This window comes from Nerophis lumbriciformis, linkage group LG09, assembly GCF_033978685.3.
Source record: "Nerophis lumbriciformis linkage group LG09, RoL_Nlum_v2.1, whole genome shotgun sequence".
NCBI classification, from domain to species: Eukaryota; Metazoa; Chordata; class Actinopteri; order Syngnathiformes; family Syngnathidae; genus Nerophis; species Nerophis lumbriciformis.
In genome coordinates, this window is record NC_084556.2 from 4,710,929 (window position 1) to 4,734,478 (window position 23,550).

Below are 23,550 nucleotides of genomic sequence, written 5' to 3' on the forward strand. Positions count from 1 at the left end.
TTCAGGGCTAGTTGATTCGGCAGGTGGGTTGTTACACACTCTTTAGCGGGTTCCAACTTCCATGGCCACCGTCCTAGCTGCTGTCTATATCAACCAGGGTGAGCCCCACCCCTTTCGTGAGCGCACTGCGCGCGGAGTGACCCCTGTTACGCGCCCCCGGCAACAGGGGTGGCGGGCAGGTAAGCTGCGCGGGCGGAGCGCGCGGAGTGACCCCTGTTACGAGCCCCCGGCCACGGGGGTGGCGGGCAGGTAAGCTGCTTACCTGCTGCGCGTGACGCCGGCCGCGGCGAAGGCGGACAAGGCGGGGTGTCGGTGCGGTGGGCGCGGTGGTGACCCTGGACGTGCGTTGGGCCCTTCTCGCGGATCGCCTCAGCTACGGCTCCCGGTGGGGCCCTCTCGGGGGAAGGGGCCTCGGTCCCGGACCCCGGCGAGGCGTCACTTCTCCGCTCCGTAAAAGTGTCCATCTCTTTTTCTTTTTTTTCTTCTGTTGTGGCATATGCAGCAGGTGCCTGCTCGTTTTTCGTATGTGGGTAACAACATTTAACTATGTATATATATTTCCCAAATGGTTTAACTGCCACCCGCCTGAATCTATTTAAAATCTAATTTTTTTTTAACCACCCGACCCGACCCGCGGATAAAATCTAATTTTTTTAAATTTCATCCGCCCGATCCGCGGATAATCCGCGGACTCCGCGGTTGTGCCCGCAAACCGCGCATCTCTAATATATATATATATATATATATATATATATATATATATATGAAATACTTGACTTGGTGAATTCTAGCTGTAAATATACTCCTCCCCTCTTAGCCACCCCCCGAAATCGGAGGTCTCAAGGTTGGCAAGTATGGCGTAGCAGCATTGCTGAGGGAGGGGCAGAGACAGAGAGAGCGAGAGAGTTATGATAAACGCGCATGCGTCGCCAGGCTCTGCTTTTTATCCATAGATTTATCACATTTAATTTTTTATTATCTATAGCAGGGGTATCAAAAGTGTGCCCCGGAGGCCATTAGCGGCCCACCACTAATACTTTAAAGGCCCACGGCACATTCTAAAAATACTATTAAAATAAACAAAAACATAACAAAAGTGAAATAAAAAAGCTTAAAGGTTAAATGTAATTTAGAAAAAGTTGCAATGTTGACTAATAAAACAAAGCTCTTTTTTTTTTTTTTCAAACTGTCATTGCTCAAAACTTAATATTGAATCAAAATCAACGTTATTATGAATTATTGACCTATCCAAGGTTCCCATTACTTCACATCAAATATTCCACTAAGAAAAATATTTTTGGTGGAAGATTTTGCAAATTTGGTAAATAAATAACCCAAAAATGTATATTTTGTTGTTTTCTTACTGTACCGAAAATGAACCGAACCGTGACCTCTAAACCGAGGTACGTACCGAACCAAAATTTGTGTGTACCGTTACACCCCTAGTTGAAAGTAAAAGAAAAGACGCTTCTTTTACAAGTTGACTGAATGACTCGCTTTTTTAAACTGAAGGCATTTGGCCGTCACGCATTGCCAAGCTGCTAAGAACGACGACGACGTTAAAGAAGAGCTTTTCTGCTTCATTGGTAGAAAAAAAAAATGCCTGAGATGAACAAAACTAGCATAAAATAATGTAGCATGATTGTGACATCATTGTATTACAATGATACTTTTGGGGATTTCAAAACCAGCGTTTGGTTGAAGATCTACACGATGTTCCTCTCCAACATGGGTTCCTGCTTCAGGATGCGTCTGAAGCTCAGGCCGTTCAGGTCCAGCGTTTGGAAGGTGCCCTCCCGGATGAGTTCGGCCACGCCGCGGCCCACGGCGGGCGACTGCTGCAGGCCGTGGCCGCTGAAGCCCGTGGCGAAGTACATGTTTTTGATGAGCGGGTGCAGGCCCACGATGCCGTTCTGGTCCAAGGTGTTGTAGTCGTAGTAGCCCGCCCACGCACTCCTCACCTGGCAAAGGGGGAGGGGATGAAATGGCTCACGTCTCCTTTATGCATGTTCTTGTTTGTGTGAGCTGATGTACCTCAGGCTTTGATTTGGTGGATTATTTTCAGCATTTTTATTCATTTCTATGATGCAGGGTGGCGGTTATCATCATCAACCGGAAGGGGGAGCGATTGCATTAATTTATGACACGTTTGGGTGAGCTAGCCTACCGTGGGCTTAGACTTTGTGGATTATTTTGAGCCTCTGTTGTATTTAAGTTAAGTTAAAGTGCCAATGATTGTCACACACACACTAGGTGTGGCGAAATTATTCTCTGCATTTGACCCATCACCCTTGATCACCCCCTGGGAGGTGAGGGGAGCAGTGAGCAGCAGCGGTGGCCGCGCCCGGGAATCATTTTGGTGATTTAACCCCCAATACCAACCCTTGATGCTGAGTGCCAAGCAAGGAGGCTCACGTCTCCTTTATGCATGTTTCATGTGTGTAAGCCGATGTACTTCAGGCTTTGATTTGGTGGATTATTTTCAGCATTTTTATTCATTTCTATGATGCAGGGTGGCGGTTATCATCATCAACCGGAAGGGGGAAGCGATTGCATTAATTTATGACACGTTTGGGTGAGCTAGCCTACCGTGGGCTTAGACTTTGTGGATTATTTTGAGCCTCTGTTGTATTTAAGTTAAGTTAAAGTGCCAATGATTGTCACACACACACTAGGTGTGGCGTAATTATTCTCTGCATTTGACCCATCACCCTTGATCACCCCCTGGGAGGTGAGGGGAGCAGTGAGCAGCAGTGAGCAGCAGCGATGGCCGCGCCCGGGAATCATTTTGGTGATTTAACCCCCAATACCAACCCTTGATGCTGAGTGCCAAGCAGGGAGGCTCACGTCTCCTTTATGCATGTTTCATGTGTGTAAGCTGATGTACTTCAGGCTTTGATTTGGTGGATTATTTTCAGCATTTTTATTCATTTCTATGATGCAGGGTGGCGGTTATCATCATCAACCGGAAGGGGGAGCGATTGCATTCATTTATGACACGTTTGGGTGAGCTAGCCTGCCGTGGGCTTAGACTTTGTGGATTATTTTGAGCCTCTGTTGTATTTAAGTTAAGTTAAAGTGCCAATGATTGTCACACACACACTAGGTGTGGCGAAATTATTCTCTGCATTTGACCCATCACCCTTGATCACCCCCTGGGAGGTGAGGGGAGCAGTGAGCAGCAGCGATGGCCGCGCCCGGGAATCATTTTGGTGATTTAACCCCCAATACCAACCCTTGATGCTGAGTGCCAAGCAAGGAGGCTCACGTCTCCTTTATGCATGTTTCATGTGTGTAAGCCGATGTACTTCAGGCTTTGATTTGGTGGATTATTTTCAGCATTTTTATTCATTTCTATGATGCAGGGTGGCGGTTATCATCATCAACCGGAAGGGGGAGCGATTGCATTAATTTATGACACGTTTGGGTGAGCTAGCCTACCGTGGGCTTAGACTTTGTGGATTATTTTGAGCCTCTGTTGTATTTAAGTTAAGTTAAAGTGCCAATGATTGTCACACACACACTAGGTGTGGCGAAATTATTCTCTGCATTTGACCCATCACCCTTGATCACCCCCTGGGAGGTGAGGGGAGCAGTGAGCAGCAGCGATGGCCGCGCCCGGGAATCATTTTGGTGATTTAACCCCCAATACCAACCCTTGATGCTGAGTGCCAAGCAGGGAGGCTCACGTCTCCTTTATGCATGTTTCATGTGTGTAAGCCGATGTACTTCAGGCTTTGATTTGGTGGATTATTTTCAGCATTTTTATTCATTTCTATGATGCAGGGTGGCGGTTATCATCATCAACCGGAAGGGGGAGCGATTGCATTAATCTATGACACGTTTGGGTGAGCTAGCCTACCGTGGGCTTAGACTTTGTGGATTATTTTGAGCCTCTGTTGTATTTAAGTTAAGTTAAAGTGCCAATGATTGTCACACACACACTAGGTGTGGCGAAATTATTCTCTGCATTTGACCCATCACCCTTGATCACCCCCTGGGAGGTGAGGGGAGCAGTGAGCAGCAGCGATGGCCGCGCCCGGGAATCATTTTGGTGATTTAACCCCCAATACCAACCCTTGATGCTGAGTGCCAAGCAAGGAGGCTCACGTCTCCTTTATGCATGTTTCATGTGTGTAAGCCGATGTACTTCAGGCTTTGATTTGGTGGATTATTTTCAGCATTTTTATTCATTTCTATGATGCAGGGTGGCGGTTATCATCATCAACCGGAAGGGGGAGCGATTGCATTAATTTATGACACGTTTGGGTGAGCTAGCCTACCGTGGGCTTAGACTTTGTGGATTATTTTGAGCCTCTGTTGTATTTAAGTTAAGTTAAAGTGCCAATGATTGTCACACACACACTAGGTGTGGCGAAATTATTCTCTGCATTTGACCCATCACCCTTGATCACCCCCTGGGAGGTGAGGGGAGCAGTGAGCAGCAGCGGAGGCCGCGCCCGGGAATCATTTTGGTGATTTAACCCCCAATACCAACCCTTGATGCTGAGTGCCAAGCAGGGAGGTAATGGGTCCCATTTTTATAGTCTTTGGTATAACTCGGCCGGGGTTTGAACTCACAACCTACCGATCTCAGGGCGGACACTCTAACCACTTCAGGTGGTAATAATCATTAATAACTGGTGGGAAGAGCAATTGCATTATTATATGAAATGTATATATTATGGATGTGCTCGTATGTGAGCTACCATAAAGTCGGCTTTGATTGTGTAGATTATTTTCATATGTTTTGTTTATTTCTGTTGTGCAAGGCAAAGGTTATTATCAATAACTGGTAGGAGGAGGGATTACATTAGTTACACGACACCTCTACAAAGTGCATGTGTTTGTGTATACTTTAATGTTCTGTTTATTTATATTGTGCAAGGTGGCAGTTATCAATAAATGGTGGGAAGAGCAATGGCATTGATTACATTTACATGTGTTTGTGTGTGATCTTTCGCACTGTGGGGTTTGAGGTTGTGGATTATTTTTAGCAATTCGGTTTCATTTTAGGTAGCTATCAATAACTTGTGAGAAGAGCAATCACATTAATTGTATTTGTCCTTGTTGTGTATGTGAGCTACTGTAAAGTGGGTTTAGCTTGTGTAGATTATTTCTGTTCATTTCTATTGTGAAGATTATTATCAATAATTGGAAAAAATTATATGTATGTACCTCTACAAAGTGCATGTGTGTAAAGTATCATGCAGTGGGCTTTGTGTATATTTGTATGTTGTTCTGTTTATCTTTATTGTGCAAGGTGATGGTTATCATCAATAACTGGTGGGAGGAATGATGGTATTAAGTATATGACACCTCTACAAAGTGAATGTGTTCTTGTGTGAGTTTACCTATTGTGTGCTTTGACCTTGCAGATTATTTTCAATAATTTGGTGTTATTTTAGATGGCAATCATTATTAACTGGTGGTAGGAGTGACCACAATAATAATGATACGTTTATGTTGTGCATGTGCTTGTCTGACCTACCGTACAGTGGGCTTTGATTATGTTAATTTCCTGTTAAATTCTCTTGTGGAAGGTGGTGGTTATCAGCAATAACTAGTGGGAGGAGTGATTGCATTAATTATGGCACATCTACAAAGTGCATGTGTTTGTGTGCGAGATAGCGAACCATGGGCTTCGACTTTGTGGATTACCTCTCGTCGTTTTAGGTATTGTGCATGGTGGCAGTTATCAATAACTGGTGGGAGGAGCGATGGCATAAATTATGATACATTTACATTGTGTGAGCTAGAGTACCGAAGGCTTTGACGTTTTGGATTGTTTTCAGCCAATTGCTTTTATTTCAGGTGGGAGGAGTAATTGCATTACCCCCGCGACCCTAAAGGGACAAGCAGTAGAAGATGGATGGATGATACATTTACATTGTGTGAGCTAGCAGACCATGGGCTGTAACGTTGTGGTTTATTTTCAGCCATTTGGTTTTATGTCAGGTGGCAATAGTCATCAATAACTGATGGGAGGAGTAATTGCATTAATTATGATACATTTACATTTTGTGAGCTAGCAGACCGTTGGCTGTAACATTGTGGTTTATTTTCAGGCATGTGGTTTTATTTTAGGTGGCAATCCTCATCAATAACTGGTGGGAGGAGTGATTGCATCAATTTTATGACCCCTCTACAAAGTGCATGCGTTTGTGCGTTGATTTGATTTGATTTAGTAAATTTCTGTTGATTTGACCTATTTCTGTTGTTCAAGGTGGTCATCCATTTTATGGATTAGTTCCAGCCATTCGATTTTATTTCAGGTGGCAATCATCAATATCTGGTGGGAGGAGCGATCACATTTTTATGTTATGAATGGGCTCACCTGTGAGCTAGCGTATCGTGGGCTTTGACTGTGTAGATCAGGGGTGTCAAACTGATCCGGTTTTATCCGGCCAGCGAGATAAGTTTGCTAAGTGTAAAAAATGAGGTAACATTTTTGAATGAAAGAAAGTGCTGTTCTAAATGAGTCCACTAGATGTCACAATAGCAATTATTTGTATCCTCTTCCGCGAGAGCGCGCACAACTTCAGAGGGGGCGGAGCTATTTGCCGTGTTAAGATCGAGGCCACGCTTCCGTGTTTGGACACTACGTACTTACGCTGCTTATTAGTGATAGTATACAAAATGTAGATTGTTACGTTCATGCCTTGATCGTCAAAGATGTTGGTAATGTAACCTGTGACATTTCTACCCAAATATATGCTTTTTGATAATCAGCACATTTCGTGTTGTACTTATGACTGGGGACACATTTTCTGGGTGCACATAAATATGCGGATATAATATGTAACTAGAGATGTCCGATATTGGCTTTTTTGCTGATATCCGATATTCCGATATTGTCCAACTCTTAATTACCGATTCCGATATCAACCGATACCGATATATACAGTCGTGGAATTATTAACACATTATTATGCCTAATTTTGTTGTGATGCCCCGCTGGATGCATTAAACAATGTAAAAAGGTTTTCCAAAATAAATCAACTCAAGTTATGGGAAAAAAATGCCAACATAGCACTGCCATATTCATTATTGAAGTCACAAAGTGCATTATTTTTTTTAACATGCTTCAAAACAGCAGCTTGGAATTTGGGACATGCTCTCCCTGAGAGAGCATGAGGAGGTTGAGGTGGGGGGATAGGGGATAGCGTCCCGGAAGAGTTAGTGCTGCAAGGGATTCTGGGTATTTGTTCTGTTATGTTTATGTTGTGTTACGGTGCGGATGTTCTCCCGAAATGTGTTTGTCATTCTTGTTTGGTGTGGGTTCACAGTTTGGCGCATATTTGTAACAGTGTTAAAGTTGTTTATACGGCCACCCTCAGTGCGACCTGTATGGCTGTTGACCAAGTATGCTTGGCATTCACTTATGTGTGTGAAAAGCCGTACATATTATGTGATTGGGCCGGCACGCAAAGGCAGGGCCTTTAAGGTTTATGGCGTTCTGTACTTCTCCCTACGTCCGTGTACCACTCCGTACAGCGGCGTTTTAAAAATTCATAAATTTTTTGAAACCGATACCGATAATTTCCGATATTACATTTTAAAGCATTTATCGGCCGATAATATCGGCAGTCCGATATTATCGGACATCTCTATATGTAACCCCTTCTAACTTGATGCGTGATTAATGAAATGAGTCCAAATTCTAAAGTTTTGTTGTTGATGATGCATATGTACAGAATAAACCACATAATATTAGTACATCAGTTGAGGAAAATGGGTAAATTACATCCTGTAATTTGATTTTCATATTATTACTCAATTCATCTTCTGGTAGATTAAAAATTAACACCAATGGGAGCATTTTAAAACTCTGCTACACTCAATTCCACCTACTGGACTGATGAACATTATCACATCATTTATTCAGAAAGTATAAATAACGACAAATGAAGACAGAATACTATTACCGTATTTTCCGCACTATAAGGCGCACCTAAAAACCACAAATTTTCTCAAAAGCTGACAGTGCGCCTTATAACCCGGTGCGCTTTATATATGGATAAATATTAAGATTCATTTTCATAAAGTTTCGGTCTCGCAACTTCGGTAAACAGCCGCCATCTTTTTTCCCCGTAGAAGAAGCGCGCGGTGCATGCTGGGATATGTGACGTTTCATTTCCATTTGTGTGTTTATGTAAAGACCCCAAAATGGCTCCTATTAAGTGTGTTGTCTGTCTAATTATAAATAATGCAGACGAGGCGTCTTAACTGAGTTCTCAACGTTTACTCACAGCGTGCTCATAACCACATTCTAACTGCCAGCATACAACAACGCTTCTCAGGGCTACCGCGCATGCTCGTCACTATCGTTGCATGCTGGGTAGTGTAGTTGTTATATTTGCTAGCTCATAACATCACATTAAGAGACACGCTTACGCGCTTAATTCAATACTCGCCGTCATTCCGGGTGGATTGACAAAAGACCTCCAGCCGCTAGATATTGGTGTCAACAGGGCATTCGAAGCTAGACTGCTAACTGCGTGGGAACAGTGGATGACAGAAGGCGAACACACGTGACGTTCACCAAGACAGGGAGGCAGGGAGACAGCGCCAGACGACATTTTGGATCCCACATTCGCCCAACTTTTCAATTCGGACAACGAAGGAGAATAATTCGAGGGATTTATGAATGAAGAATAACTTCAGAAAGTGAGCGTTATGTTTATTTTGTGTGTTGTGACATTAACGTTCGAGCAACATTATGTTGCTATTGCTCTGCACTATTTTGAATTTTACTATGTTTGTGATTGCACATTTGCGTACATTTTGGGAGTGAACAGAGTTGTTAGAACGCTGGTTTTTAATATATTATTAAAGTTTGACTGACCTATCTGACTGTTTTTTTGACATTCCTTTAGCGCAGTTAGATGCGGCTTACAACACCGGGCGGCTTATAGGTGGACAAAGTTTTGAAATATGCCGTTCATTGAAGGCGCGGCTTTTAACCCAGGGCGCCTTATGGTGCGGAAAATACGGTAACCTCAACATGTAAGTGTAAAAAAACATTTTCAGAATGTGCATGGTCTATTTTTAAACAAATAACATGTGCATGGTCTATTTTTAAACAAATATAACAATCTGAAGTTGTCTTTATTTTTAAGTAATCATGCCATGATTTTACCATAGACTTTCGTCAATGAGCGAAAATTAGTTTGACACCCCTGGTTGTAGATTATTTCATTGCGGTTTTGTTTATTTTTATTGTGGAAGGTGTCGTTTGTTATTAACTGGTGGGAGGAGTGAATGCAAAAATGTATCACACCTATAAATTGTGTTTTTGTTTTTTTTGAGATGGCAATTACCAATAATAGTTTCATGATGTTTACTCACCTTCAATTTTTCAAAAGCAGGAACACGCTTCGCCAGATTGGGCCAGATTTTGTCCTCAAAAAATTGGTGGTCCACGTCCAGATTAGTGATGTCCGGCTCCTCCCCCTGAGAACGCAAACAGTAGATCTGACAGAAGTTCTCTGATTACGTTATAAACTAGAAGCAGCTTCCACAGACCTCCTCCGGTGACATTCCAGCGATGTAGTTCCCGCCAAGCCCCTCCCTCCTGAAGTACACTCCAGAGTGGTCGATCAGGAAAGGCGTGTCCAGACCGGGACCGTCGGGACAGTGGACCACGTACACGAACCTGAACATCAACAAACATGTTTTTATGGTAATGTCACAACCTTATCTATGCAAGATTACACATATTTACCTTTAAAAAAATTGGTTTTAATTATCACAACATAATTCTAGCAATCTTGTAATTATTTTCACCGCAAAATATTTCTATTAAAAAACCTACATCGTTTTTTCAACAGCACAATATTTTCTGTTAATTATTAAACAATTATTCTTGTTTTTATATTGTTTTGTCATTTATTTTTTTCCCCTGGATAAAATAAATGTAATTCCAGTTACGATACATTGTTATAGTAATATGATGATTTGATTTTTGTTTGCTTTATTCCAACATTTTATGTACCGGTAATTTTTCAACTAAGTAATTATCTTAATTTTTTTCTCACGATAACCAAAAAAAGACCATTCCCATAACGGACATTGTCTATTAGTTTTATGACATTACGGTACTGAAAATGTTTATTAATTCTATATTATAATTAATTTGTTGTAATTCTGAGTTTGTTATTGTAATCATCTTTCTAATATTACTAAACTACACCTTTAGATCCAGCCTTTTGCCTTAGAGCAGGGGTGCTCACACTTTTTCTGCAGGCGAGCTACTTTTCAATTGATCAAGTCGTGGGGATCTACCTCATTCATATATATAATTTATATTTACTTATTTATGAAATATATGTTTTTGTTAACAAGTTAAAGGTGTTTAATGATAATACAAGTATGTTTAATACATATAGTTAATATTGTTAACAAGTTAAAGGTGTTTAAAGATAATGCAAGTATGTTTAACACATATAGTTAATATTGTTAACAAGTTAAAGGTGGTTAAAAATAATACAAGCATGTTTAACACAAATAGTTAATATTGTTAACAACTTAAAGGTGGTTAAAGATAAAACTAGCATGTTTAACACATATAGTTAATATTGTTAACAAGTTAAAGGTGGTTAAAGATAATACAAGCATGTTTAACACATATAGATTCCTTTCTTTCATGAAGACAAGAATATAAGTTGGTGTATTACCTGATTGTGATGACTTGCATTGATTGGAATCAGACAGTGGTGCTGATAACGTCCGCATTTTCGAATGGAGGAGAAAAAAAGTCCTCCTTTCTGTCCAATACCACATGAAAGTGGTTGGTTTTTGGCATCTTATTTGTCCAGCTTCCGTACTCCTTTGTATACACTTTACAAGAAATACATTGTCGGCAAACTCCGTAGCTTGCTAGCTTGTGCACGCCAGCTTTCTGAGACTCTTATTTTGGTAGCGCAGGCAGGATGAAGCAGAGCTTTTATTGTGCAACTGTGCAGTCGGTCTTTGGAGTTTTGACGACAGGTACGGCGCCAGAGTCTGTTGAAATAAAGTGTTTCTTAACTTCCAGTCGGTAATTTTAATGAGCTGGCAGCAGCCAGCGTCATCTCAGAAGACCTTCGGGTGCCGTGAATGTCAATCAAGTGACGAAAGTGACGTCGTAGTGAAGATTTATGATCGCTCATTTTTAGGACTATTTTTTTAATGCCTGGCTGGTGTCGACTGACACACCCTCCGAGATCGACCAGTAGATCGCGATCGACGTAATGAGCACCCCTGCCTTAGAGCTTATACTTTTTTTTTTTTTACCTTTTACGGGGTTCGACAGGAAGTCGAATTGCGGCTATCGTGTCTTTGGGGCCAAATCCCATTCCGACCAGCTCGGCCAGTTTAGCGGAAAAAGCTCCGGCTGCGTTGACCACAATGGCGCATTCCACTAGCTGGTACTCCAGGCTGTTGGGCATCTGCACCTAACATGGCACTGATTTAATCTCATTTATCTCAACACATTCATCCAAAATAGTGCATAAATCACCCGTACTTTAACAGATTTGATCGTTGTCGTTTGCAATTGGTCACCCTCTACTGTGGTCACCAGGTTTGACATATGATTAAAACCTGTGGAAGGACACGCACAATTTTAATCTTTGTTTTTCCGACCACGTTGCTTGATAGGTGATACTGACCGGTGACTTCTCCAGCACACTGGATGGCACCCAATGATATGGCTTTCCTCTTGAAGGCGTTCAACAGAGTCCAGGGGTCAAACCAGCCCTCGTTCTCTAGACCTGCACAGTTAAAACGTCAGTATGTTGCGCAACCGTGGTCGGACTCCTGGTTTACCATTGTTTCGTTTTTTAAATTAACATTAGCCCGAGTTAACCCTCAGTTGGGCTTTGTCATCAACAAGGCTGGCAAGTTTTAACAAACGACAAGAGTGAGACTTTAGTGTCATGTTGTGCACCAAAATTTGTTGGCCTTATTAACATCAATTTGGCCCGTTTTAACGTCGGTTTATACCTTAAGACTGCACTGTGGCCAATGTTTGGTTGAATGCTGTTTTACAGTGGTTCTCAATGTGGATTCCAGAGACTGTGGGTTCCTTTAGGCCAGGGGTCGGCAACCCAAAACATTGAAAGAGGCATATTCATACCTGCCAACTTTTGAAATCAGAAAAACCTAGTAGCCAGGGTCCAGGGGCCGCAGGCCCCGGTAGTTCCAGGACAAAGTCCTGGTGTGGGGTCCATTCGCCCCCCGACGCAAAATGATTATTAGCATTCAGACAGGTTAAAATGTTGCTAAAACCATCACTTTTCTATCAGTCACAGTGACTTTTCAAAACAAAAATATTACAGTAAAAATCATATGGGTTGATTGACATGTTTATTCTGTAAACTAACTTCAATAGTTTGAAATTATTTTGACAGTTAATGCCAGTTATCCTGTCAACCTTTCACAAGACTTCAATTTGTTAATTGAAAGTATAAACAGTATAAACACTTTTTACAGTAAACAAATGGTAAAACAGTACTAAACAATTCCATTTAAAAAAAAATTGGTGTCATTATTAACTTTCTGTCCAAGCTTGTATAATCTACTGCCTTGTTCAATTGTAAAAAATATTCTGTGCCTAAAATTCACATTTCTATCACAATTATCATACTGTAAACATGGTAAGCTAACTTCATTAAAATTAATAGTCCTGTCAATAGCATGGAATTACAATTCAAATGTAGTTTTTTTTGTAAGCCTTTCAAAAGAATTCAAAATATGAAAAATTTATGAAAATTAATTTAAGCCATCAGACACTTGAAAAGTGGCACATCACATCTCTAATGTAATCATTTTAACTTTTCAACAGAAATAGCACTGCAAAAATATTAAGGACATACTTCTGTATTTTGGTAGTTATGCTGTCAACATTTAACAAGATTTCTTCAACTTGGACTTGAAAGCATAAATAGTATAAACACTTTTAACAGTATAACAGTACTAAACAATTCCAATAGATAACATTGGTGTCATTACCTTTTTGTGGCTAAAATCGAAATTGTATCGCTAGCAACGGCATTAGACTTGTGTTTTTTTGTCCCAACGTGGTCTTTTACATCGCTAATTCCTCCGTGTCCGATCGAAAAATCTTGTCTGCACAAGGTGCAATTCGTGTAGTTTTCACCCTTTTTGGAACGGATAATTATTCCCGGATAGGCTTTTGAATATTCTTCACGGAATGACTGAGGTTTTCTCTTCGGTTTAAGACTCGTTTGCGATTTTTCTCCGGCTGATTCCATGATCGTTCGCTCGTTTGGAAACAATGGCAACTGGTGCCTCGTGCTTGGCAGCGGTGCTATAAATAGCCTCGCGCAAGGCATTCGGAATGGCTCGATAGGAAGTTACGGGAAGCAGTGTCGATTGTCATTGTTGTTACGCGATTTCGTGAATAAAACTTTAAAAAAAAAATTTTTTTTAATTAATGAAAAACCGTATTTTTTATCACTGCAACCGTAACCCGGAATAGGTTGATGAAAACCGTACTAATTACGGGAAAACCGGAGTAGTTGGCAGGTATGCATATTGGACCAAAAATACAAAAAACAAATCTGTCTGGAGCCGCAAAAAATGAAAAGCCGTATATAAGTGTTATAATGAAGGCAACGCATGACGTAAGTGTCTTTATTAGCTATAATAGCCTACTATCAAAATGACAGTGTCGCAGGCTGAAGCAAATCTTCGTTGACAGAAATTTTGAAATGTAATATTTATTCTACACATTTTTACATTAGAAACCATTAGTAAATCAGAGGCTACTCAGAAGGTGCGATAACTCCTGGAAATTACTGGCTTTTAATGGCCAAAGGTATTGTTGTGTGTGTCCAAGTTAAAGGAAACGGCAGGTTGTCTTCTTTTAATACATTTTTTACAATCTTTGGCAAGCTAGGCAACGTTCCCTCTAAGGTGTGCACCTGCGCAATGCTCAAGCGTCCTCTGCGCACAGCAAATATATGCCGCGCACCAAATCAAATCCCATCTGAATTCTAAACAAAATAAACACATAATTTATTCTGTATAATTTTGCAGTGCAACTCTGAGTGACAGTGACAACAAGCGGCCCTAACGGTGTTCGTCAACACCGTTCAATTATTGTAACGTCTATCGAGATGCTTCGAGGACAGGAATTATATCGATCACTTTATTGAGCAAAACTGTTTATATTCGGCCATAACCACACCAAAAACATGAGTAAAAAAACTTCTCTCTCGAAAAACTACCGGTAGTCATTTTCTGCCGTACAAACCAACTTGTCATCTGTCACCAACACGCATAGCACTAAGCCACTGGTGCGTTTATGGCCACACAAAAAGTCTGACAACTCAAACACCATACAAAGTTACACTATGACTACTCAGTCATATGTGTGCTTATTCTACTGTCATTTATTATTAATGTTAATTTATTGATATTAATCATGGAATGCTGTTACTAGAGAAAGTTACAGGAATGCACACTTCATCCTATGCTTACATCTCATTGTGCAACATGAGGATGTTTAAGGGGAACTAAATGTGATCTCTGAAAGGGGTACAAATGATTTACAAAGCAGGACCCCCACCCAGACATATTGTACAATACTAATCCATAGCTTATGAAAAACAAGATTTCTTTTATTTGCATTACAAGTGGGCCAAATCACTAATATTAGAAAATAATCTCATGAAAATTACTCCTGTCATTTTAGTGTTATAATAAAAGACTGGTTTGAGACAGGTGTGCAATCTTTTATTTTCATTACAAGTGGGCCAAATCACTAATATTAGAAAATAATCTCATGAAAATTACTCCTGTCATTTTAGTGTTATAAGAAAAGACTGGTTTGAGACAGGTGTGCAATCTTTTATTTTCATTACAAGTGGGCCAAATCACTAATATTAGAAAATAATCTCATGAAAATGACTCCTGTCATTTGAGTGTTATTATAAAAGATTGGTTTGAGACAGGTGTGCTGCTGGTATTGCCACGTGTGATGTTGCTCACATGTGCTCCACTGAATGCTCAGGGAGTTTTTGTGTTTGCTCACACACATGAACAATTAGAGGGAACATTGAAGCTAGGTAATGTTTGCTGTGGTCTGGAACAACGTGGCACACAAACAACAACAATCTGAAATGTGTCATGAGACATGCAAAACTAAATTATAAACAAAGTGGATAAAAGTAAACGATATTAAATGAGCTCAGATACACCTACAAATGAGGCATAATGTTGCAATATGTACATACAGCTAGCGCAAATAGCATGTTAGCATTGATTAGCTTGCAGTCATGCACTGACCAAATATGCCTGATTAGCACTCCAACAAGTCAATAACATCAACAAAGCGCACCTTTGTGCATTCACACACAGCATGAAGCTTTTGGTGGACAAAATGAAACAAAGAAGTGGAAGATTTTACATGTAAACAAACTGTTGCGTCACAGTCCACACTATGTTGAGTTCAAGAACTGCTGAAATTAGTAGGACAAAACAATGTTCACCAAATACTCATATTAAACATTGGGCTTTCTAACAAATGGGAAGGTTTGTGTCATGTTGGTCCTCAAACAAAAACAATACTAAAACCAAAAAATAATTTCCCCCCCCATCTTTTTCCATTTTAAATCCTTTTTAAAAAATCCTCCAGGGAGCCACTAGAGCGGCACTAAAGGGCTGTGACTGTTAGTAGTTTGTTAGCAATTTTAGTCACTTCCTTTATATACGTTAACACATATTAGAATCTTAGCACCTCGTAGCAAAGTATTAGTCCGAGTTAGCCGTCAGTTAGCTCTTTATTAACGTTAGCAACTGTTAGCCATTTGTTAGTCACTCTCAGCAAGATTTGCTGCTTCTTTTAAGCACATACGTGATAATAATGTTAGCATCTACAGTATATTAGCATTAGGGCTGCGAATCTTTGAGTTTCCCACGATTCGATTCAATATCGATTCTTGGGTCACGATTAGATTCAAAAACGATTTTTTTCCCCGATTCAAAACGATTCTCTATTCATTCAATACATAGGATTTCAGCAGGATCTACCCCAGTCTGCTGACAAGCAAGCAGAGTAGTAGATTTTTGTAAAAAGCGTCTATAATTGTAAAGGACAATGTTTTATCAACTGATTGCAATAATGTACATTTGTTTTAACTATTAAATGAACCAAAAATATGACTCATTTTATCTTTGTGAAAATATTGGACACACAGTGTGTTGTCAAGCTTATGAGATGCGATGCAAGTGTAAGCCACTGTGACACTATTGTTCATTTTTATTTTTTATAAATGTCTAATGATAATGTCAATGAGGGATTTTTAATCACTGCTATGTTGAAATTGTAACTAATTTTGATACTGTTGTTGATAATATTAATTTTTGTTTCACTACTTTTGGTTTGTTCTGTGTCGTGTCTCCTCTCAATTGCTCTGTTTATTGCAGTTCTGAGTGTTGCTGGGTGGGGTTTGGTTTTGGAATTGGATTGCATTGTTATGGTATTGCTGTGTATTGTTTTGTTGGATTGATTAATAAAAAAAAATTATTAAAAAATTAAAAAATTAAATTAAATAGATTTTTGAAAAATGAGACTCGATAATGAATTGAACAACCTGAGTTTTTTTCCCACACCCCTAATTAGCATATTGGCACCTCATATCAAAGCATCAGCCGCTGTCAGCCACTGTTAGCAGTTTGTTAGCCACTTAAATTGTTAGCAGTGTTTTAGCATTAGAGCATCAGCGCACCAGTGTCTCATAGCAATACGTTAGCCGCAGTTAGCTATCAGTTAGTCTCTGTTTCAACTACGGTAATGTATTACTGGTTTCTAGGGATGTGATGTACTTACCATATGAAGCTAGCACCACATCTTCCGTATTGATCCACGGAAATTTGTCTTTTAGCTGTGTGGCGGAGAGAAGGGCCACTTGGGCTCCAGCTGACCTAAAAAACACAAACATCCTGTTGCTGAATATTTATCGTAACATTAATGCTTGTTCTGTTCATAGACGACCTCTGGGTCTTGTAGTTCTCCTCCATGATGTGTGCCACCTTCTCGCTGGCCAGGAACAAATATCCTGATTGGTTGAACTGCAGGTCCACGGCATCTTCGTTCAATACCCCAAGGTGGTCCTGGGAGGACACATTTTTTGGTACTATCATTATTATTTGGGTGGTGGTCTTTACTTTTGACTTACGTTGATGTTCCTCAGGAAGTGTGCAGACTCCAAAGACAGGCAGATGTTCTCCAGCAGGGAAAACTGCTGCCGGATCCCCCCAGCGGACAACACTGTGGACGCCTTGGAGTACTGAAGGGACGGACAGCGCAGAGAGGTGATAGGAGAACGTCATTTAAGGAAAAATCAGGAATGACAGCAGACCCCGTTTTTGCTGCAAATTCCTAAAAACACTAAAGCACTGTCACATAGATGATCTTTGACTGGCATCTTGTGTAATAGTTCCTTTAAAACAGTGGTTGTTAACCTTGTTGGAGGTACCGAACCCCACCAGTTTCATATGCGCATTCACTGAACCCATCTTCAGTAAAAAATATATATATATTTTTTTCAAATTCAAGACAAAGTTATGTTTTTTTTTACCGGTGCACAAAATGAACCATGCATGAACATCACCTTGTTCAAAGAACAAAACCAACACAGTGCATAAACTCACAACAATTTACACACTTGCAAATCAGTGTAACTTCTGCTGTTGCCGTATCCATAATACGCCGATATGGAGAAGTTTTTATTTACACAATGAGTCAGGTGTGTCTCGACATCCGAACCCCTGAGGCCGACTCACCAAACCCTTAGGGTTCGATCGAACCCAGGTTAAAGGGGAACATTATCACCAGACCTATGTAAGCGTCAATATACAGGTAAAAGCCAGTAAATTAGAATATTTTGAAAAACTTGATTTATTTCAGTAATTGCATTCAAAAGGTGTAACTTGTACATTATATTTATTCATTGCACACAGACTGATGCGTTCAAATGTTTATTTCATTTAATTTTGATGATTTGAAGTGGCAACAAATGAAAATCCAAAATTCCGTGTGTCACAAAATTAGAATATTGTGTAAGGCTAATACAAAAAAGGGATTTTTAGAAATGTTGGCCAACTGAAAAGTATGAAAATGAAAAATATGAGCATGTACAATACTCAATACTTGGTTGGAGCTCCTTTTGCCTCAATTACTGCGTTAATGCGGCGTGGCATGGAGTCGATGAGTTTCTGGCACTGCTCAGGTGTTATGAGAGCCCAGGTTGCTCTGATAGTGGCCTTCAACTCTTCTGCGTTTTTGGGTCTGGCATTCTGCATCTTCCTTTTCACAATACCCCACAGATTTTCTATGGGGCTAAGGTCAGGGGAGTTGGCGGGCCAATTTAGAACAGAAATACCATGGTCCGTAAACCAGGCACGGGTAGATTTTGCGCTGTGTGCAGGCGCCAAGTCCTGTTGGAACTTGAAATCTCCATCTCCATAGAGCAGGTCAGCAGCAGGAAGCATGAAGTGCTCTAAAACTTGCTGGTAGACGGCTGCGTTGACCCTGGATCTCAGGAAACAGAGTGGACCGACACCAGCAGATGACATGGCACCCCAAACCATCACTGATGGTGGAAACTTTACACTAGACTTCAGGCAACGTGGATCCTGTGCCTCTCCTGTCTTCCTCCAGACTCTGGGACCTCGATTTCCAAAGGAAATGCAAAATTTGCATGGTTGGGTGATGGTTTGGGGTGCCATGTCATCTGCTGGTGTCGGTCCACTCTGTTTCCTGAGATCCAGGGTCAACGCAGCCGTCTACCAGCAAGTTTTAGAGCACTTTATGCTTCCTGCTGCTGACCTGCTCTATGGAGATGGAGATTTCAAGTTCCAACAGGACTTGGCGCCTGCACACAGCGCAAAATCTACCCGTGCCTGGTTTACGGACCATGGTATTTCTGTTCTAAATTGGCCCGCCAACTCCCCTGACCTTAGCCCCATAGAAAATCTGTGGGGTATTGTGAAAAGGAAGATGCAGAATGCCAGACCCAAAAACGCAGAAGAGTTGAAGGCCACTATCAGAGCAACCTGGGCTCTCATAACACCTGAGCAGTGCCAGAAACTCATCGACTCCATGCCACGCCGCATTAACGCAGTAATTGAGGCAAAAGGAGCTCCAACCAAGTATTGAGTATTGTACATGCTCATATTTTTCATTTTCATACTTTTCAGTTGGCCAACATTTCTAAAAATCCCTTTTTTGTATTAGCCTTAAGTAATATTCTAATTTTGTGACACACGGAATTTTGGATTTTCATTTGTTGCCACTTCAAATCATCAAAATTAAATGAAATAAACATTTGAATGCATCAGTCTGTGTGCAATGAATAAATATAATGTACAAGTTACACCTTTTGAATGCAATTACTGAAATAAATCAAGTTTTTCAAAATATTCTAATTTACTGGCTTTTACCTGTATATCTGTATCATGTATCATGACCCCGACTTAAACAAGTTGAAAAACTTATTCTGGTGTTACCATTTAGTGGTCAATTGTACGGAATACGTACTTCACTGTGCAACCTACTAATAAAAGTCTCAATCAAGATCAATCAATCAAAAGGTCATCAGCATCCATAAAAAAATAAATCCTATCAACAAAAAAAAAAGTCACCCTTGTAAAACATTTACAGTACATTCTGCTTTATCTCCTGTATGAGTGTGTGAGCAATTAAATGTACTCGCCGTGGTATCCTTCTCCACCACGACAACTCTGACCTCCCCACGTTGAGTCTCCATCTGCTTGAGCCAGTAGGCGATGGACCAGCCCATCACGCCGCCGCCCACGATCACTATATCGGCCCTCTCCGGTGGGAGTTCGGGGTTGACCTCAATGGGGTTCCAGGAGCTCCCTGGCAGAGCGTCCGAGATCTTCTCCCTGGTGGCGGCCCATTTGCCCTTCAGATCTACGGCAAGAAGAGTGGGGTTTTTTTACCGAGACTTCCTTCAATGTTCATAAAGCAAAGTTCGAGCTTAAAACTTAAAGCGTAAATGTATATATTTGAGGGCGCTCTTTCATTCGGCGTGAGTCACACATTGATATTTGATGGCACCCACCTTTAATCAAGTCATTCGGCCGAGGAGTGCCTGTTTGCAGGCTTCGTCCCGGCATCATTAGTCTATATGACCACCGGTGCTCGAGCGTGACCCGTCTGAAGGTGAGCCACCTCCGGACTCCCAGTCTGCGCCATGTTGACATGGTTCGTGCGAGCTAGCGCACAAACTGGACAACTTCTCCAGCGAAGGGGAAATATTGCAAGTGCTCTCCCCGCATGGACCTGCCAGTAAAGTCGTGTAACATGACGGCAAGGGAGACGCACATTTGCTCTACTACCTACAAGGAGACGTATCATGGCAGTCGTTTTTCAAAATAAAAGCGCATTGTACACGTTGCTCCTCTCTGAGTGGCTGACTCCATCTTTCTTTACATGCAAACATTTCCAAAGAGGAGGATTTATTTAGAAAAAACTTAAATATGGCACTCTCTCTGGGAGAGATGGCGGAGTATTCAATCACTTCCCCAAAAGAACGTCACGTCATTTCAGAGTGCTTTACTTTGAAAAGTCTGTGAAGGAAATATACTAGTACTTCCGCAAACTTCTGCTCATGTGACTAATCTTAACCAATCAAATACGATGTTTTCCGTTCGCTAAATTGATACTGAAGAATTAGGTCAATCAAACTTTATTATAATATGACTAGGGATGATGTTTGATAAGAAATTATCGAGTTCGAGCCCATTATCGAATCCTCTTATCGAACTGATTCCTTATTGATTCTCTTATCGAATCCAGATAGGTTGTTGTATATGGAAAAAATATATATATATTTGGTTTAACGAAAGCTCACTTTTATTTTATAAGAAAAAATAAAACTAAATAAATAAATAAATAGTCACTGTTATTACCCCAAGTATATTAAGTGGGATTTTTCAGAAAAACAAATATATACAGTAACACAAAAACAACCTGTCTCTGTGATCACTATAGGTGGTAATATTTGGTTTAACAAAAGCTCACTTTTATTTTATAAGAAAAAAAATAAATAAAAATAAATAAATAAATATTGACTGTTGTTACACAATACGAAGTTGCTGAGTAGTCTGGGGTTCAATCCCAGGCTCGGGATCTTTCTGTGTGGAGTTTGCATGTCCTCCCCGTGACTGCGTGGGTTCCCTCCGGGTACTCCGGCTTCCTCCCACCTCCAAAGACATGCACCTGGGGATAGGTTGATTGGCAACTCTAAATTGGCCCTAGTGTGTGAATGTGAGTGTGAATGTTGTCTGTCTATCTGTGTTGGCCCTGTGATGAGGTGGCGACTTGTCCAGGGTGTACACCGCCTTCCGCCCGATTGTAGCTGAGATAGGCTCCAGCGCCCCCCCGCGACCCCGAAGGGAATAAGCGGTAGGAAATGGATGGATGGATGGACAAATAAATAAATATTGACGGTTGTTACCCCCCTAAAAAAAATAAAATTAAAAAATTAAATATTCACTGTTATTACCCCAAGTATATTAAGTGGGATTTTTCAGAAAAACAAATATATACAGTAACACAAAAACAACCTGTCTCTGTGATCACTATAGGTGTATCAATAATAATATAGTGTTAAATAAAATCAGTCCCTTGGGCAAAAAACTGAAAATAATACAGCTCTCCAAAAAGTGCACTTCTGCTGCTATTGGAACATACTAACTACACACACTATGACACTAAGAACGCCACAGTCATCAATCAACAATTCTGCAGTCCTGGTTGACATAAGAGGTAACCTTATTTTAGCCTAAAGGCTACAAGTGAGCACATATGGAAATTAACCGGCAACGGTTAACGTTAGTTACTCACCGGCACTATCACTGGGACTGCAGGTTGAGGCAGAGGAAGAGGGGCGTGCTTCGTCATCTCTGTCGCTGCTTCTCCACGTGTCGAAGACACGACACGGTTCTCGAACGTTCAGGTTATGTGCGGCCTGAACATGTTTCAACATGTTTGTTGTACTGCTCCCCTCTTATGAGAGCGAAGCCTGGCAATAATTGCATATTGCCGTTTCCTCGTCGTATTTTTTTGTAAAATGAAGCCATGTTTTGAGGCATTTTTTCCGGTCCATTATTTTTGCTGCTTTCTGTATCTGCCGCCTAATGACTGAGCTACGTCATTTCCTGTGATGTCCCACAGGGCATTTCCTGTGGAACGGGATTCGTTCCCAGGGATTCGAATAAAGAACCAACTCTTTTTCTTTACTATAGTGGCCTCGATAACGGGAACCAGTTCTCAAAAAGGGATTCGAGTCCATGGAATCGTTTTTTTTCTTATCGAACAACCGGGAGAACCGGTTTCGAACATCATCCCTAAATATGACTACCATAACTTACTGATATTTTACCTTACTGTTCTCACATACTTTGGATTTTATTAGCATGTTTTACTTGCGATGTGTATTTTAAAGAGAACATGATAAACATATGGAAAATTATATATTATTAATGTCATTATGTGAATCATAACTGACTAAACTATTTATCTAAATAACTGTCGTATTTAGGATGAATTGATGTAAATTATGTAGAAATGAAGAACAGGAAGTGAACATGTGTTAGTAGGGGTAGGATTAAATAAGATTTGCTTCTTCTTACTCCTTTTTGGCCATGTAAAGAAAAAATTAAATATGTGATGTATCATACTGAAATTGTATACATGTTCAAAAGAAACTTTAACCAACCAACCAACAATAGTAGACAATTGGAAGGGAATAAGTTTGACCCCGAAAGGGACAAGCGGTAGAAAATGGATGGATCGATGGAAGACAGTTGGTATGCTTGAAGATGTATGCTAATGTTCAACAAGATGCGTTCATATGAAGGATCATTAGTGTCTTTATTACAACAGCTTTTTTGGACACTTAATTTACATAACTGCATTTTGTTTACACTTCAAATTATGCTGACAATTTCATTAAATTGACATTTGTGAGACTATGTCTCCCGGCTGGTCTGGGAACGCCTCGGGATCCCCCGAGAATTGCTGGACGAAGTGGCTGGGGAGAGGAAAGTCTGGGCTTCCCTGCTTAGGCTGCTGCCCCCGCGACCCGACCTCGGATAAACGGAAGAAGATGGATGGATGGAAGGATGGATGGACATTTGTGAGCATCATGTGTGTGTTTAAAAGTTTATATTGTTAATATAAAGTGTTTAAAATTCAACTGTTTAAAAATTCAGTGCAGAAATATTCATTGCTTTAAAACTCGAGACTCACTTCCGGCAAATTCAGACTGAAGCAACTGATCCAGTCTCAGAACAAGCCAATGAGGTGTTAAAGTCCTAATTTACCAGAAGTGGGTCTTGAGTTTTGAAGCAACGAACATTTCTGCATTGAATTTTTCTGCTCTGAAATTTTCTGCAGCAAATTTTTACACATATTTTTTTTGCACTGATTTTTGTTATCCACTGAATATTTCTGAAGCAATTTTTTTTACACATATTTTTTCTGGGCTGATTTTCTTTTTTGCACAC

At 40.6% G+C, this 23,550-nt stretch overlaps 1 protein-coding gene and 1 long non-coding RNA gene across 4 annotated transcripts in view; one reads left to right on the plus strand and one right to left on the minus strand.

The window, feature by feature from the left end:
• The window catches only part of LOC133607800 (uncharacterized), a 38,121-nt gene extending 20,209 nt beyond the window's left edge, over window positions 1-17,912 (plus strand). Inside the window, exons 2-5 of one of the 3 annotated variants that reach the window (XR_009815456.2) lie at window positions 9,512-9,685; window positions 11,644-11,771; window positions 17,001-17,144; window positions 17,205-17,912. This is a non-coding gene — a long non-coding RNA (uncharacterized lncRNA). The remainder of the gene's footprint in view (window positions 1-9,511; window positions 9,686-11,643; window positions 11,772-17,000; window positions 17,145-17,204) is intronic. The other 2 variants (XR_009815454.2, XR_009815455.2) reach the window with 2 other exon arrangements.
• foxred1 (FAD-dependent oxidoreductase domain containing 1) lies at window positions 1,210-20,395 on the minus strand. The gene is made up of 11 exons (XM_061962761.2): window positions 20,100-20,395; window positions 19,728-19,948; window positions 17,190-17,300; window positions 17,006-17,124; window positions 16,841-16,935; window positions 11,655-11,756; window positions 11,510-11,586; window positions 11,278-11,438; window positions 9,529-9,658; window positions 9,352-9,456; window positions 1,210-1,961 (listed from the first exon to the last, which is right to left on the minus strand). Exons 1-11 carry the CDS (start codon window positions 20,239-20,241, stop codon window positions 1,707-1,709), a joined length of 1,518 nt encoding a protein of 505 aa, XP_061818745.2. The 5' UTR covers window positions 20,242-20,395; the 3' UTR covers window positions 1,210-1,706.
• Between the last annotated feature and the right edge of the window lie 3,155 nt (window positions 20,396-23,550).

Excerpts from the sequence above, each read along its gene's own strand:
- foxred1 (XM_061962761.2), bottom strand. The coding sequence starts at position 20,241 with ATGTCAACATGGCGCAGACTGGGAGTCCGGAGGTGGCTCACCTTCAGA. Across the intron at positions 11,439-11,509 it reads CAACGATCAAATCTGTTAAA|GTGCAGATGCCCAACAGCCT; the intron begins GTACGGGTGATT and ends GTGCCATGTTAG. Across the intron at positions 9,457-9,528 it reads CTGGAATGTCACCGGAGGAG|GGGGAGGAGCCGGACATCAC; the intron begins GTCTGTGGAAGC and ends TTGCGTTCTCAG.